This window comes from Ambystoma mexicanum, chromosome 14 (assembly GCF_040938575.1).
Source record: "Ambystoma mexicanum isolate Mex_15411 chromosome 14, UKY_AmexF1_1, whole genome shotgun sequence".
In the NCBI taxonomy this organism is placed as follows: domain Eukaryota; kingdom Metazoa; phylum Chordata; class Amphibia; order Caudata; family Ambystomatidae; genus Ambystoma; species Ambystoma mexicanum.
The window spans coordinates 104,796,047-104,809,883 of NC_090940.1; the positions used below are offsets into that span (position 1 = coordinate 104,796,047).

A 13,837-nucleotide genomic window follows, 5' to 3' on the forward strand; every position below is an offset into this window, starting at 1 on the left:
TGAAATTGGTGAGATGGCTCTTAAGTCTTTTGTTATAATCCTGGATCTCCGCTAAATCTCATGTTGTGATCTTGCTAAAATCTCTACTTCCCGGCGGGCCTGTTCCCTCGTGTGGCAAAATTACAAACACTTCCAACAAGGATGAATGGGAGTACATAAGTATTGCAAATATGTATTTTCAAATAGATATTTAATTAACAGAATCAAAGCCAATTCATGTTGCAACTTGGGCTGCTCAATTTGAACATCGAGGAATAAACTTGTTGTAAGGCTATGGCCCTTGTAAGATCCATGCAGCGATTGGTTCTACAACATGCCACCTTTTGGAAGAATAGATTTATATGGAGTGATGAAAGGCTGTGTGATTTACGATAGTCCATGTTGTCTTAGGTTCTGTTTTCTTTTATTGAGTCCGGCAACTGCCAGATAGCTTCTCAGCAGCAAGGTGGTTATGAATGAAATATTCATATATGTCACCAAGGGAAGGGGATAGGAGACCAAGATGTGCCCTCAGACTGCTAACAGTAATTCATACGAGGTGGGAATGCCGTGCAGGGCACACCTTTTCAGGTGAGAACGGTTTTTGGAACGTTGAACCTTTAATTGTCTGACAAACTGGCCCCCGTTTCAGCCTGGGGTGTGTTTTGGTGATTACCGGTGGAAGTATCGTTTTCTAGAACAAACTTTTGATTGACAACTTTTTTCAAAACCACTCTTTACTCCAGTCGCTCGCAACTCTTGTGGTAATTGGCATTGATTTCCCGTGGCATTGAGGGCCCTTGTTAACTAGAAGCCCAGTGTGTTCTGTGGTGCATCCTTTTGTTTCCATTTTGACTAGCAATCATGTAGTACATTTTTTCGTTTTCCTTCCTCAAACAATCACCCCGAGAAAATACAGCTGTGTGTGTGAAACGCTGCGGAACCCAACATTCATTTATCCAAGTGTGGAAACGGAGCAACAATAATGGGCCTATAAATAGTGAGCACTATAAAGGACACTGCAAATGATTTCCTCAGTTAGTTTCAAAACATCAATGAGGTCATCTCACTCACCTGAATAGTTTCAGTTTCATCCACCAAGAGAAAGCTCACAACATTCTCAAGCATCTTTTTTCTCTTGGTCTCCTCGTCCATGCCGTCGCCCTCCTGCTGCTCGCGGGTCTTGTTCACGTGGTACACAGTGATGGGGTGCTTCCGCCGGTTGCCGCCAGAATGGGCCCGCTTCTGACACTCTATGCACAGGTTAGTCTTGCACACCTGGCACCGTATAGCTGCCCGCTGCCTGGCGCCGCTGGGCGAGGCACTGCCACTGCTACTCTTGCAAGAGTCGCAGTAGGGCACGTGGCCGGGCTTGATGCGCACCCGTTCGTGGTTTCGCAGCCTCTCCTGTCTGTGGAGCTCCTGCTCACACTGCTGACACTGCAGGCTGCCGCACTCGTCGCACTCAAACACAGCCTCGTCGCTGCCCCCACACGCATAGCTTTCCTGGCACATCAGAGCAGTGTTTGGCCCCTTATCTGTTGCTGAAGGTGTCTGGGCACTCATATTGGTCCTTAAGGAGTCTATTTTCTTTTAACCAGTTCTTCTCAAGATGTCCAAATGTTCACAGTGCTAGCGATTGTCCAACAGGCAGGCAACCGAGTGTCAACTTTTGGTTCCCTGTTAAGGAAAAATAACAGTATGAAAGTGGCACATAAACAGATGGCAAGGGCTTCTGTGGAACAAAACTTCAAGTATAAAAGACAGTTACTCTGCAAGGTGTTAGAATATCTAGCACAACTTTAGACTCTATGGATGCAGGTGTACGTTCATGGAGGAGGCTCACTGGCTGGCCCATTTACAGTGTAAGACATGCAAAGACGGGCCAGGAGCCATGCAATGTTCAAAGCTACAGGAGGAGCCGGGGATCTGCTCACAATGTCGCTTCTGTGGCTAAAAATGCTGCGAGTACCCACACAGTGTGTCAAACATAGCATGAAGGTCCAGAGGATGCCCACTGACAGGAATGATGTGGTTACATAAACAATCTTTTATACAGACATCATTATACAATATAGACATCTACAATCCTCTACAAAAGCAAATATAACGACAGTTGTAGTTTCCCTTTAATAAGGCCCTCATCCTCAAACGGACAAAAGTAACTGTATATGCTTCTCCTTCCTTAATTCTACTCCGCGTCATTACAACCCTTGCAGTCAAAATGTAAATTAGCGAAAACAGACCTATAAGTGCTCACTAGTTTCACAACATCTGTCCTTCCCACATAACCTACACATTCAAGGTATTCCTCCACATACACTATTAACTTCCAAGGATTAAATCCCAATCTTAGATCATCTCGGTGCTTTTTTTGAACAGGAAAAATGTTCAGTGCAGGAATAGGTTCAATACGTATTCCATAGGCTCTCTTGTATTGGCTTTCAAGTGCAATTTTTCACAGTTCATCTGGCAATCTAATTCAACTATCTTGGTTTTAATCTTTGTTCTTATAAAGTAAGGATCCTCTTTATCCGAAAATGTAATTTCCAATGTTCTTAGTATATCTTTACAACCTCTGCCCAAGGTGCTGTCCATTAATGCTTTCCTTAAATTGACATTAAGAGTTTGTGAAATAGATATCATTATTTTAACATATAAATAGGGGGTGCATCATTTAGTCAATGTCGCAATGGACATTCATCCAAAACCAATCCGGGTAAACTCCAAAAGAGTCTCCTATGGTAAACCCAACAGATTTCCACCATTAACCTTACATTTTCACAGCGTGTTTATTATTCCCGAAAACCCAGATGTCACTCCTATGTGATATAAACAGTGCAATTTTTATCCAACAAGCGCAGATCAAGGGACATAGGCTATGGCCGCCATGGGCAGCACTGAAATCCAACCACACTGGCATATCCCCAAAGTGATCTTTCCAATTTAGTTCTCCATTTATCATCAGACCTAATAAACCATTGTTTTTCTTACCTCACATTGTTAAGTGTATGAAGGGCCTGATTAAAGAGTAATGTGTTGCGTGTAGGCGAGTTTCAGGGGCTGTGTAAGATGTACATAGGAGGACTATGACCGGCTATCGATAGTGTAGGTACTGTGTAAAAAGGGACAACAAGCTGGCCTGGAATTGGACTGGGTGTCTCAGATCTGGGATACAGCAAAAAAAAAAAAAAAAAAAAAAAAAAATGTCTTTTGATCACGGATCCAGAAAAATCCACAGCACCAAAGCCAGGATTCAAACAAAGATCATTACAACCAAGGGCGAGACTCACCCGGAAGACCAAGTGAACTTCTGGTGATGGTGCCTGTGAAATTGCGCAGAAGGATTTTGCCCGTAAGGAAATACAGCTTTTTAGATTTAAGAGGTGAACACCTAAATGCCAATAAAAATACTTAACTTTTTTTTTTTTAAAGTGAACACCTTTTATTCGTTGCAGGCAACTTTATAGGAAAAGCTCCTCGCTTTGGGGATCTTGCCGGTAAGATAGCTCAGCTGGTTGAGCGCTTCCTGCTGTGATCAATGTGTGATCTGCAGTCACAGGTTCGAATCCCAGGAGGGCCAACTCAGCCTTTCATTGCTCCGAGGTCGATAAATGAGTACCAACCTCGTGTTGAGATGATGCAAATATGTTCTATGTGCAGTGCTTAGACAGAAGTGCTATATAAATAAACAAATCATTATCCTCCATGTGTTCAAGATTAATCTTCTAAGAGGCAAAAGCGTATTTTCTTCAATTGGGAAAGGCCAATAGGATGAAATATGAAAATGCCACTTAACATCTGTTTAATTCCTGTGACGTCATTTGTTACTGCATATGTTAAGGAGCCCCCACTTTTTTTATTTTTTTTATTTTTTAAGGACATGTGCTCTGTAGTGAGTATATGCTTAAATACATGTGTAAACACGAGTCTATGGAGGGGTATGAGGAAAGGAGAGCTGGCAAGTGGAGTTGGGTCCTAGGCAAGGACAATTTATTTGTTCCTAGGCATGTTCATTAGGCAATTCATTTAAAGTGGAAATGACATGTATTGTGTCAAAAGCATTATGAAAGTGATAGTGATGACATATATTGGTACCACTGACTTGACAGAACTATGTGGGTTGGGTAGGTGGAACAAGAACAAATCCATCCATCCCCTAACCTCTCCTGTCGCTGGTTAGATCCAACAGGGACAGCGTCAGGGCCTTTTAATCCTTTCAAATTAAAGGTTACTTGAGCCTCAAGGGGGCCCCAGCAACTGCACCCATGTCGCCAGTCAGCAGTCTTGTAACCCAGCAATATACCAATTTCTCTATTTTTGTTCTGAGGCTTAAAATGTACGCTTGGCAGCGCTCGCAATACAAGCTGCGTTTCCTGGAGCCCTTTCCGGCCCTCACTTTCCACGGTATATACAGAAGTGTTATCACCTCATTGCCTTATAACACTAGTTCCTCCACATCAGCCACTTGCTGACAAAGAAGTGTTTATAGCTCGTGATAATCAGCAGCTATTAATCTGATCTTAGTCGCCATTGTAATGTATGCACCCCATGGGTGTCTGCCATTGTAATGTATGCACCCCATGGGTGTCTAAATCGGGTTTTCGCCCTAAGCAGCGGGGGCCCCAATCATCATGTTGAAATGAACATCCACACATCTTCAGCCAGGCCTGGATCCCATAGTCCATTTAAACATTTATTTTTTATTGTTTTATGGTTAATCAAATAATCTTTAACAAGTACAAAACAATAAAACCAATAATCATAAAACAGAAAAACATTACAACATTATCAATCACATCATCATTCCAATAGCTAACAATTTAATTGAAAAGAAACAGAGGAAGATTTCAATATTTTTAAAAACCACTGAGCAGAGCGCAGGTCTAATCATACAAAACAAAAATGAGAATAAAAAAAGAAAAATACTGTCATCTTAAGAAAAACTCGTGGTTCACCCCTGAGCTCCTTGCTTGTGCACTCTGAAACGTGCTGTGGAATCTACTTGGAAGAAAAACCCCTCCTCAGCTAACAAAGTCCAATTCAATTCCCTCGCCAAAGTATACAAAAATGCCATACACTACGCCAAAGCCAACAGCTACAGCAAGAAAATAGAAAGTGCCAATATAATTATCGCGAACTCTTCACTATCTTATGCAAACTCGAGTCTCCAGTCACCATTCCCACCGTTCACACAGTAGACGACGACTGGAGCACCAAGGTGCAAGAAGCCCTTGCAGGAAAATTCTGCTCACTCGCCAAGCAACAAGCCATCCGAGCCAAACCACCACTCTCCTCTCACTCTGCAGCACCACACTCCCCATCCTCCACACGATTTGACTTTCACCCTGTCTCGGAACAGGAAGTAGCCAACATAATCAAAAGCCTCAAGCCATCCCGATGCAAAGGAGACATTTGCCTGGCCTCCATCAATAAAGACTGTGCAAAGTCACTCACACCATTCATGACAGCCATTATCAACGCCTCCTTCTCCACAAAAACTGCTCCAGCCTCCCTGAAAGAAGCATGGATCCTCTGGTTACAAAAACAAAACCTCCCTCAACCCCTCCATCCCTATCAACTATTGTCCCATCACAACAGTGCCCTTCATCCTAAAGATCCTCAACCGTGCAACCCACATTCAGGTACAACAATACCTTGAAGCCAACCACATCTTAGGCACCCATCAATCAGGTTTCCGCAGAAGGCATGGAACAGAAACTGCCCTGCTCGATGTGAAAAATGAACCAGTCGACATCAAAAGCAGGTAAAACTGCCTTGTTTCTCATGCTGGATCCCTCAACTGCGTTTGATCTCGTTGACCATCAGTTTCTCTGCTATCACCTCTCCACCACAGCAAACTTCTCTCCTGCAGCCACTGACTGGATAAAATCCTTCCTAGCAGACAGATCCTCTCGGGTTTTCACAGACGATCATGCCGCCTCACCCACGCCAGTTACTACTTGCGACATCCCCAAGGTTCTTGCCTTTACCCAACTCTGTATAACATTTATACAAAACCCCTTTTCAATCACCTGGATGTCCTCTGCATCTCCTACAGGAACCATGCGATAGACACACAAATTCTCCTCCCCCTCATAGGCTCTTACCACCAATACACCGCTACCATCAACTCAGTCTACAACATCGTCCAAAACTGGACGCCAACACACATGCTATGCTTAAACGACGATAAAACCGAGATTGTTGGCTTCCCCACCACTCTCAGCAACTTGGATCCCGCCTACAATTCCTTCAACATCGACGGCAACCTAATACCCATCTCAGCCCCCACCAAAATTCTGGGTGCCTATCTGGACGCTTCACCGGACCTCTAACATCACGTTAACGCCATCTCCTCTGCTGCTGCATACACAGCCAAACTGATCAACGCCACTAAGACTTTCCTCGCCATACCCAATCGCCTCACAATTGCCAAAGCCATCACCGGCGCCAAGTTGGACTACTGCAACGCCCTGTTTGCTGGCACTTCAAAACGCAACCTGAAAAGGTTACAAATCATCCAAAACAATGCCCTCCATGCTGCCCTCTGCCTTACCAAACATGCCCACTACTCATAAGCCAAAGAAGACGCCCACCGATCCGAGAGCAAATCAACTTCAAGATCCTCTCCATCGGTCCCAAGTGAGTGTTAGGAAAGATTTCCCTAAGGTGCAATTTTCCATCCATTTATGGACCCCCAAACTTTTTGCTTTTGTTTGGCTTACCTAACATGACACCAGTGGAGAACAGCCTTCAGCTGTGCTCCCCTGAGCATTTGCTCATTTGTTATGGGGAAACTGACATGTCATTCTGGCTCTCAGTACTGGGAAACTATGTTTCCCTTAGTCTTTGACTATGTTGCTATTATTTGGTAACTTTTTCTCTATGTGCCAAGTACCTTACAATACCGCGCATAGGTATGATTCTTTGGTGTTTGAACAAGTGTGCCTAGGACGAACTGGTGGCAACAGTTTACTTTGAAAGTATTTTTACTACTATTTTTAGACTACTAGCGAATGGGACTAGACTGGCAAAGTTTGGCCCAGACTGTGTTGAGGGTCGGTTAGTACTTCCATCACTTACTGGTAGCCCCCTGGCTCATCCATTTGTTTTAGGCATGAGAATCCCGTTAAAGATGCTCACTTTAGCTGGGCTAGCCTGCTCTCCTCAGCTATTCCCAAACTCTGAAACTCGCTTTATCTGCAAGGGTAGACCCTCCTCAAGGAGTAGGGCTTTATTCTTCATCACCCAAACCCCCTTCCTGAACAGCTACAGCTCCCTGAAGAGAACCCGCTTTTCACTTTACACACTGCCATGCATTGTTAACGCACCACTGTCCTTTTGAGCATATGGCTCCTCACTTCTTAGGGCTAGACTGCATAAGATAGGGAATGACTTCGAAGAACTGCCTAACGCGATTTCTGTGTTGAAATGACCTCTTCTGTTGCAGGTTGTGGTCATTTCCTCCCTCTTCATCTGCAACAGACTAAACGCATTTTGTACATATGTTACATAGTGAAACGCGTGTGTGGTAACTGTTTTATTATTCCTGTGGTTTATTTATGTTTAGTTATAAAGGCCTATAGTAAATGTATTTTTGATATACATCTGTCTAAGAGTATTCGGTGGAGTTTTACTGTGTCTGCTCATTGTAGGCTTCCGATCACTCTCACCCCCCTTGAGACTTAGTCTTGACCGCCTGCCAAGCTACCGTAGATTGGTCTGGTTTGTCCAGAAGGTTCCCCTGTTGCACTAAACTATGGTGGCCTCCTAAACTTCTGGGCCCAGGTCAGAGTTTAGAAATCCATCTTAACACTCTCCAACCCGCACCTGCCTACCTTTAAGATATATCATATGGCATTTATAACGCGCCTCTACACAAGTGTTTCAAGGCACAGCGAGGCAAGGGAGGGAGAACAGAGGGAAGACAAAGACAACAACCTTACTAGGCCAGGTGACATTGAGATCGCGCAAGTGCAGGGGAGGGGGAAAGGAAAGTGCAGGGGGAACAGGGAGGGCGCAGTGCAATACATAGGATCAACACTAACAATAAATAAAAACAAAAACATAAAAGGTGCAGCCAGTTTGTGGCAAGTGCAGACATCAAGTGTCAAGAGCCGGGGTGACTGTAGGGATACAAACACAGCCCCAGGTGCAGAGGTTGCCCGGGAGGCATTGCAGGTGTGCAGCTGGTGGGTGAGGGGACCTGGGCCCAAGATCAGAGGGTAGCCAGGGACCTGATCCAGAGATCAGAGGGTAGCCAGGTGACCAGTTCAGTTTCAATCGGGAGTTCAGCAGGGGAGAGGAGGAGAGAAAGCAGAAGCAAAGAGGAAGGTCTTGAGGTGCTTCTGGAACCGGCGATGGTTCTCCTCACTTTTCAGAGAGTCAAGGAGGCTGTTGCAGAGGGAGGCCCCAGCCGAGGAAAGATCTACCACCAACCCGCTGCTTGGGGAAGCGACTGACCCTGAGAGAGTTGGAGGCGGATGAGCAAAGAGCTCGAAATGGAAGATATTTAGGAAGAGAGAGTTGGAGGTATTGAGGCCCCAGGCCCCAGAAGGCCTTTTGGACAATGCAGAGGGTTTTGAACTTCCTCGCAGTCACTGGAAGCCAGTGCAGCGATTTCAGTCCTGGAGAGATAGGATCCCTGGGCTTGAAGCCAAGGACAGGTCTCGCAGTACTGTTTTGGATGAGTTGCAGAGGGTAGAGAGTAGAAACAGGCAGATTAAGAAAGAGGCTGCTGCAGTATTACAGCCTAAAGAGAACCAGGGCTCTGGAGACAGTGAGCTTCTGGGGGAAGGAGAGAAAAGGAAGAAAACCTCTGAGGATGTGCAGCTGGTAGTGTGACTTCTTAGAGACGTCAGAGATGTGAGGTGAGAAGGAGAGAGTGGAGTCGAAGATGACTGAGGTTTTTAGCCTCACAGGTGGAAGATGGAAGAGGGCCAAGAGAGGCTGGCCAGAGAGCAACAGGAAAGGAGGGAGCAGGTGTACCGATGAGGAGAATCTCGGTCTTACTGGCATTAAGGCAGAGATCGTTGACAGCATACCACTCCTGGATAGCGGACAGACAGTCAGAGATGAGAGAAGGAGAAGAGGTGGCGTAAGGGAGCCTGAAAAAGAGCCGAGTGTCGTCCGCATAGCACTGAAAGTTGGGGCAGAGAACGGCAATGCGGTGGGCAAGAAGTGCCAATTATTGGTTGAAGGGAGAGAGGTTAGACACCTGGGGAACACCACAGGTAGAGCTAGAGGAAGAGAAGGACCCAAGTTGGACCTGGGAGGGTCCATCAGAGAGGAAAGAGGTCAGCCGAGCCAGGGCCTGATCGGTGATCGGTGATACCCAGATTATCACAGAGACGGTTGAGCAGGATGGCATGGTTGACTGCGTCAAAGGCAGAAGAGAGGTCAAGTAAGATGAGGACACAGGGTTTATTGGAATCAAGGTTGGAGAACAGGTATTCACGAATGTTCAGGAGAGCAGTTTCTGTGCTTCTGGCAGCTCTGAAGCAAGACTGATAGTCATAGAGACAACCAACCAATTCAGTGTGCACATTAAGCTGGGAGATGGCCAGCTTTTCCAGGAGTTTGCCCAGGAAAAGAGTGATGGAGATTGGGCGGTAGCTAGCAGAGCAGGAGGGGTCGGCTAAGGGTTTCTTAAGAACAGGGTGCACAGGAGGGTGCTTCAGGGGAGAAGAGAAGATTCCAGTGGTGAAGGAGTGGTTGCAGAAGTCAGCCAAAGCAGGAGCCAGGGTGTCAATGTGGTCCTTGATAGTTTTGGGGGAACAGGGGAGAACCTGTTTTGATGAGACTTTCATAGATCATACTTGTCTAGAAACCTCATTTGGGGAGAACAGGGGAAAGGCAGAGAAGGGGGAGGGGAGGTGGCCACAGAAGGGCCAGAAGAAGAGAGGGGAGTAGAGGGAGGAGGAGGAGAGAGAGGAAAGGATGTCCAGAGTTTTAGAAATGAAATGAAAAGCCAGGGCCGTGCAGAGGACCCAGGAGGGGACAGGAGAGGTAGAGATTTTAAAGAGTTTGGCCGAGTTGTTGGTTGCCGCAGATTTTAAAGAGTTTGGCCGAGTTGTTGGTTGCCGCAGAGACGCGGGCTTGGATGAGGGCTCTCTTCTTGGTGTGGACAGAGAGCCGATATTGCCTTTGGAGCAGGCAGCAAGCCAGTTTGTCAGAGGATGTACAGGAGGCATGCCATTTCCTCTCAGCCACCCTGCACTTGTGTTTAAGGGTGACGAGGTCTGAGTCGTACCAGTAGTTGCACTTAACTTTGGGCTTCAAGCGGATCCTCATGACAGGGGCAGGAACATCAAGAGTATCAGATATAGCAGAGTGGAGCACAGAAAGGGCTGTGGCAGGGTGTGAGTCAGCCGATGGAGATAGTGGGGGTGAGAAAGTGGCAGCGAAAGCCTCAACTGACACACGCTTCAAGGGTCGGATAGTCGAGAAGGTAGCTAGCAGTGCTGGAGTTGGCTTGGCCTGTGTGGTGGAGAGAGTTATCACTCCAGGAGAGAGGAGTGATGAGAGGGACAGAAAGGGGAAGGTCTGTAGAGATCAGAACATCCAGAGTGTACCCTGCAGAGTGAGTCGGGCCAGAGGGAAGGATAGAGAGTGAGAGAGAGTCGCAGAGGTTGCAAAAGAGTCCAGAGGAAGCATCTATGTGGATGTTAAAATCTCCATGCAGGAGGAGTTGAGTGGTCGAGGCCAGAAGGGAAGAGGAGAGGTCCGCCCACTCAGAGAGGAAGGAGGAGACCTGACCAGGTGGCCGATAGATGGTAGCCACAGTGAGGGAATGGCTAGGGGAGAGAGAGAGAGCCTGCAGACGAGGCATTTGAAAGAGGAGTAGGCGTAAATTCCTCACATGACCACTGGATCAAAGCGCCCAGCTTCAATCACCAATCTGCAGGAGGCTCAAGCATCCCTGTCATTGACGCCAAGCTGTGGAACAATCTCCCCTTGTTCTTGAGAATGGAACCCTCCTATTGTTCCTTTAGGAGAAACTTGAAAACGTGACTTTTCACGTAAGCTCGTCAGAGCCAAGACACTGTATTACTGCTGAACATATTGAATGTACGCCTCCTACTTTCCCTGTTTACCTTTACACCCCTTCCCTTTTCCTTGGTGCCTAGATAACTGAGGGTTCAGTGCGCTGTTACAAATGCAAAAATAAATAAATACATCTTCTCAAGTCCATTTTATGAAAATACAATCTCTAATTAATATAATTCTCAAGCAGTTGTAAACTTTTCATAAAAACCAACTATCGCTATAACTAATAAGGTAGTTCAACCTGCAAATCCTCACCATCAAACCGATAGAGATGTGCAAACTAGCACTGGCGTTTTAAATGGAGAGCATGAGATTACTAAATGTCTAATCTACACTTATTTGCCTCACAAAAGATAAACCAGTACATCCCCAAAATGTGTTTTGTCAAATGTAGATTCCATCTGAATATCAGGAAAAACGTTCTAACTGAACTACTCGGGTAGATGGTCAGAAACGGCGCTAGTATCCCCCTTTCTTTTGTGATCATTGCAGAGATGACACATGGAGTCATAGCCATGGAAACTTTCAACAATCAGAGTCCAATTCCTAATATAGACTCTGCTTGACCCTCATAGGATTACTAATGAGGTCCCCCGCCGACATCCCCATCTGACTCAATTGAGGTGTGCAATATTCTGCAAATTCGTTTAAACTACCACCGTTTTTGTTTGAGCTAAAATGTTTGTACAAATCAGAATATAGAGAACTCTCCGAGGGGCAGATAATATTTCATTAAAATGATACAATTCTCCAATTGGCTCTAGCCGAAAGAGAATGAATGCCCAACTCATATTGCATTGCTGCCAATGGAACTGAATTCTGCAACCACAAAACTCTGCGCCACATTAAGCCCTCCAGTAGAGGTAAAAAGTCTAGCGGCCATAAAAATTGCCATTCTATTCCATACAGCAATTTCGGAATAATCTTGCCTTCATAACGTCTCAAGGTAGGGAGTATTGAGAACTTGCCATCTCTGGCATCCACCCAGCTCATCTGATCGACAAAGCTATCGCACCCGAGACCTAGAGGGCTTACCAGGGATGGTAAAACCCAAATAAATACAACCATACACCCTCTCCCAATGCTCAGTTAAAACACGCCATTGAAATGGGGTAATAATAATAAATTAGCATTTGCTACGAACCTTCGGCCCTGCTTATTATTGCCCACGGTGTGTGGTGCTCACTTATCAACTGCTGAAGGATGAAAGGCTAAGTTTGGCCCTGCCGGGACTCGAACCTGCGTTAGCAGGCCCTGCACAAATGTCAAAGCGAGCGCTCTACTCGCTGTGCAATCGGACCGGCTAGCTCCTTCCATCCCAAGTACATTATGTTAACTTTATTTTTTGTAAAACAATGAGGAACTGATCTCCAATTTCCAGCACTGACACAAGGGCACGCGGAACCGCCTCCTAACAGTGTAAACACCGAGGCGGCCCTGCCGGGATTCGAACCTGCGTTAGCAGGCCTTGCACACATGTCAAAGCGAGCGCTCCAATCGCTGTGCTATCGGACCGGCTAGCTCCTTCCTTCCCAAGTACATTGTGTTAACTTTATGTTTTGTAAAATAATGATGAACTGATCTCCAATTTCCAGCACTGACACAAGGGCACGCGGATATGCCTCCTGACAGTGTAAACACCGAGGAGGCCATGTGCTATTTGTTGACAGTGTAAACTGCATACACGAAGCCCGGGGACTGCCTAGTCACTCTGTTGGGTGCAGAGGTGTGACCGACGAGTAGAAGATCTGAACGAGAGGACAAAGGACACGGAGGGTACACAGAAGGCCGTGCACTACTTATTGACATCGAATGTGTGTGTGTGTACAGCATCCTCACGGGCTATGTATTGTGACACAGCATTAACTGTGTATAGGTAGGGGCAGTCTGCTTATTTACAGAGGGTGCGGTGCCTATTAATAGTCCAGGCCTGGGACTTCAGATTGCTACTGTAAGGCGCATAAACAAGCTTCGAAGGCTGGAGAGTCCAGGGGTAGGCCAGGGGTACTAGTAGTGCCGGGGGGTGAGGCATTTTCCGAGATGCCCCGAGGTCGCCTGCCACAATACAAGGGGCACACGGGAGCTCGGCTGCTTATTGACTGTGCTTAGTGTACATGGTGGGGGCTGCGACTGCCTATTGCCACCTTATTAAGCTGCCCCGAGTGGTCGTGTTGAGAGGAGGATCATGGGCAGCCCACCGACACCGTAAGACGATGGAGGCGGCCCGAAGCTGCCTGGTAATAGTGTAAGGTGTTTACATGATACCGGGAGATGAGCAGGGACAGTGTAAGGTGCATTCACAGGACACAGTGGCTGCCTATTGTTCACCCTAGGGACTGCCTGCGGGGACACACCCTGCCTTCTTGGGGCCATCCTCGGTCACTGTCCAATCCCTTTCCCGGGGTAGGGTGCGCGCCTTACCCGCACTATGTTAGCTGGAGGAGCGACCCCTTTCGGTCCATAACTGGCTCCAGCCGTCCCCCTCAGCCGCTCTCACTTCGGATCAGCTGATCGCACTGAACTTCAGGGCTCTGTTAATCTATCCCTGCACCTAGGAAAGTGTTATGATGCCGTGGAGGAGGTTACTTCTGGGGATTGTAGTTTTTTCGAGGTCACATTCGCTGCCTCTCCTCCAGGAAGTCAAGGGAGCAATGGAGACGTTAAAGACTTTATCTCCCATAATGCATAACGAATCCCGGAAAAAGATCGATACGGACATGTAAATAAAAGAATGACAACTACGTACGGAACGCCCAAAAGCCTTACGTAAAGACGGCGCCCATCTTTAAAATGTGTTTTTCCATAT

The 13,837-nt window shown here is 46.5% G+C and overlaps 1 protein-coding gene across 1 annotated transcript in view; it reads right to left on the reverse strand.

Annotated features, from left to right (window-relative positions):
• ZFYVE1 (zinc finger FYVE-type containing 1) overlaps nt 1–13,606 on the reverse strand; it is a 237,825-nt gene extending 224,219 nt beyond the window's left edge. The window contains exons 1-2 of the mRNA XM_069638620.1: nt 13,453–13,606; nt 1,054–1,659 (exon numbers count right to left, since the gene is read on the reverse strand). Coding sequence (XP_069494721.1) covers nt 1,054–1,545 — 492 coding nt within the window. The 5' untranslated portion in view covers nt 1,546–1,659; nt 13,453–13,606. The remainder of the gene's footprint in view (nt 1–1,053; nt 1,660–13,452) is intronic.
• Nucleotides 13,607–13,837: the final 231 nt, after the last annotated feature.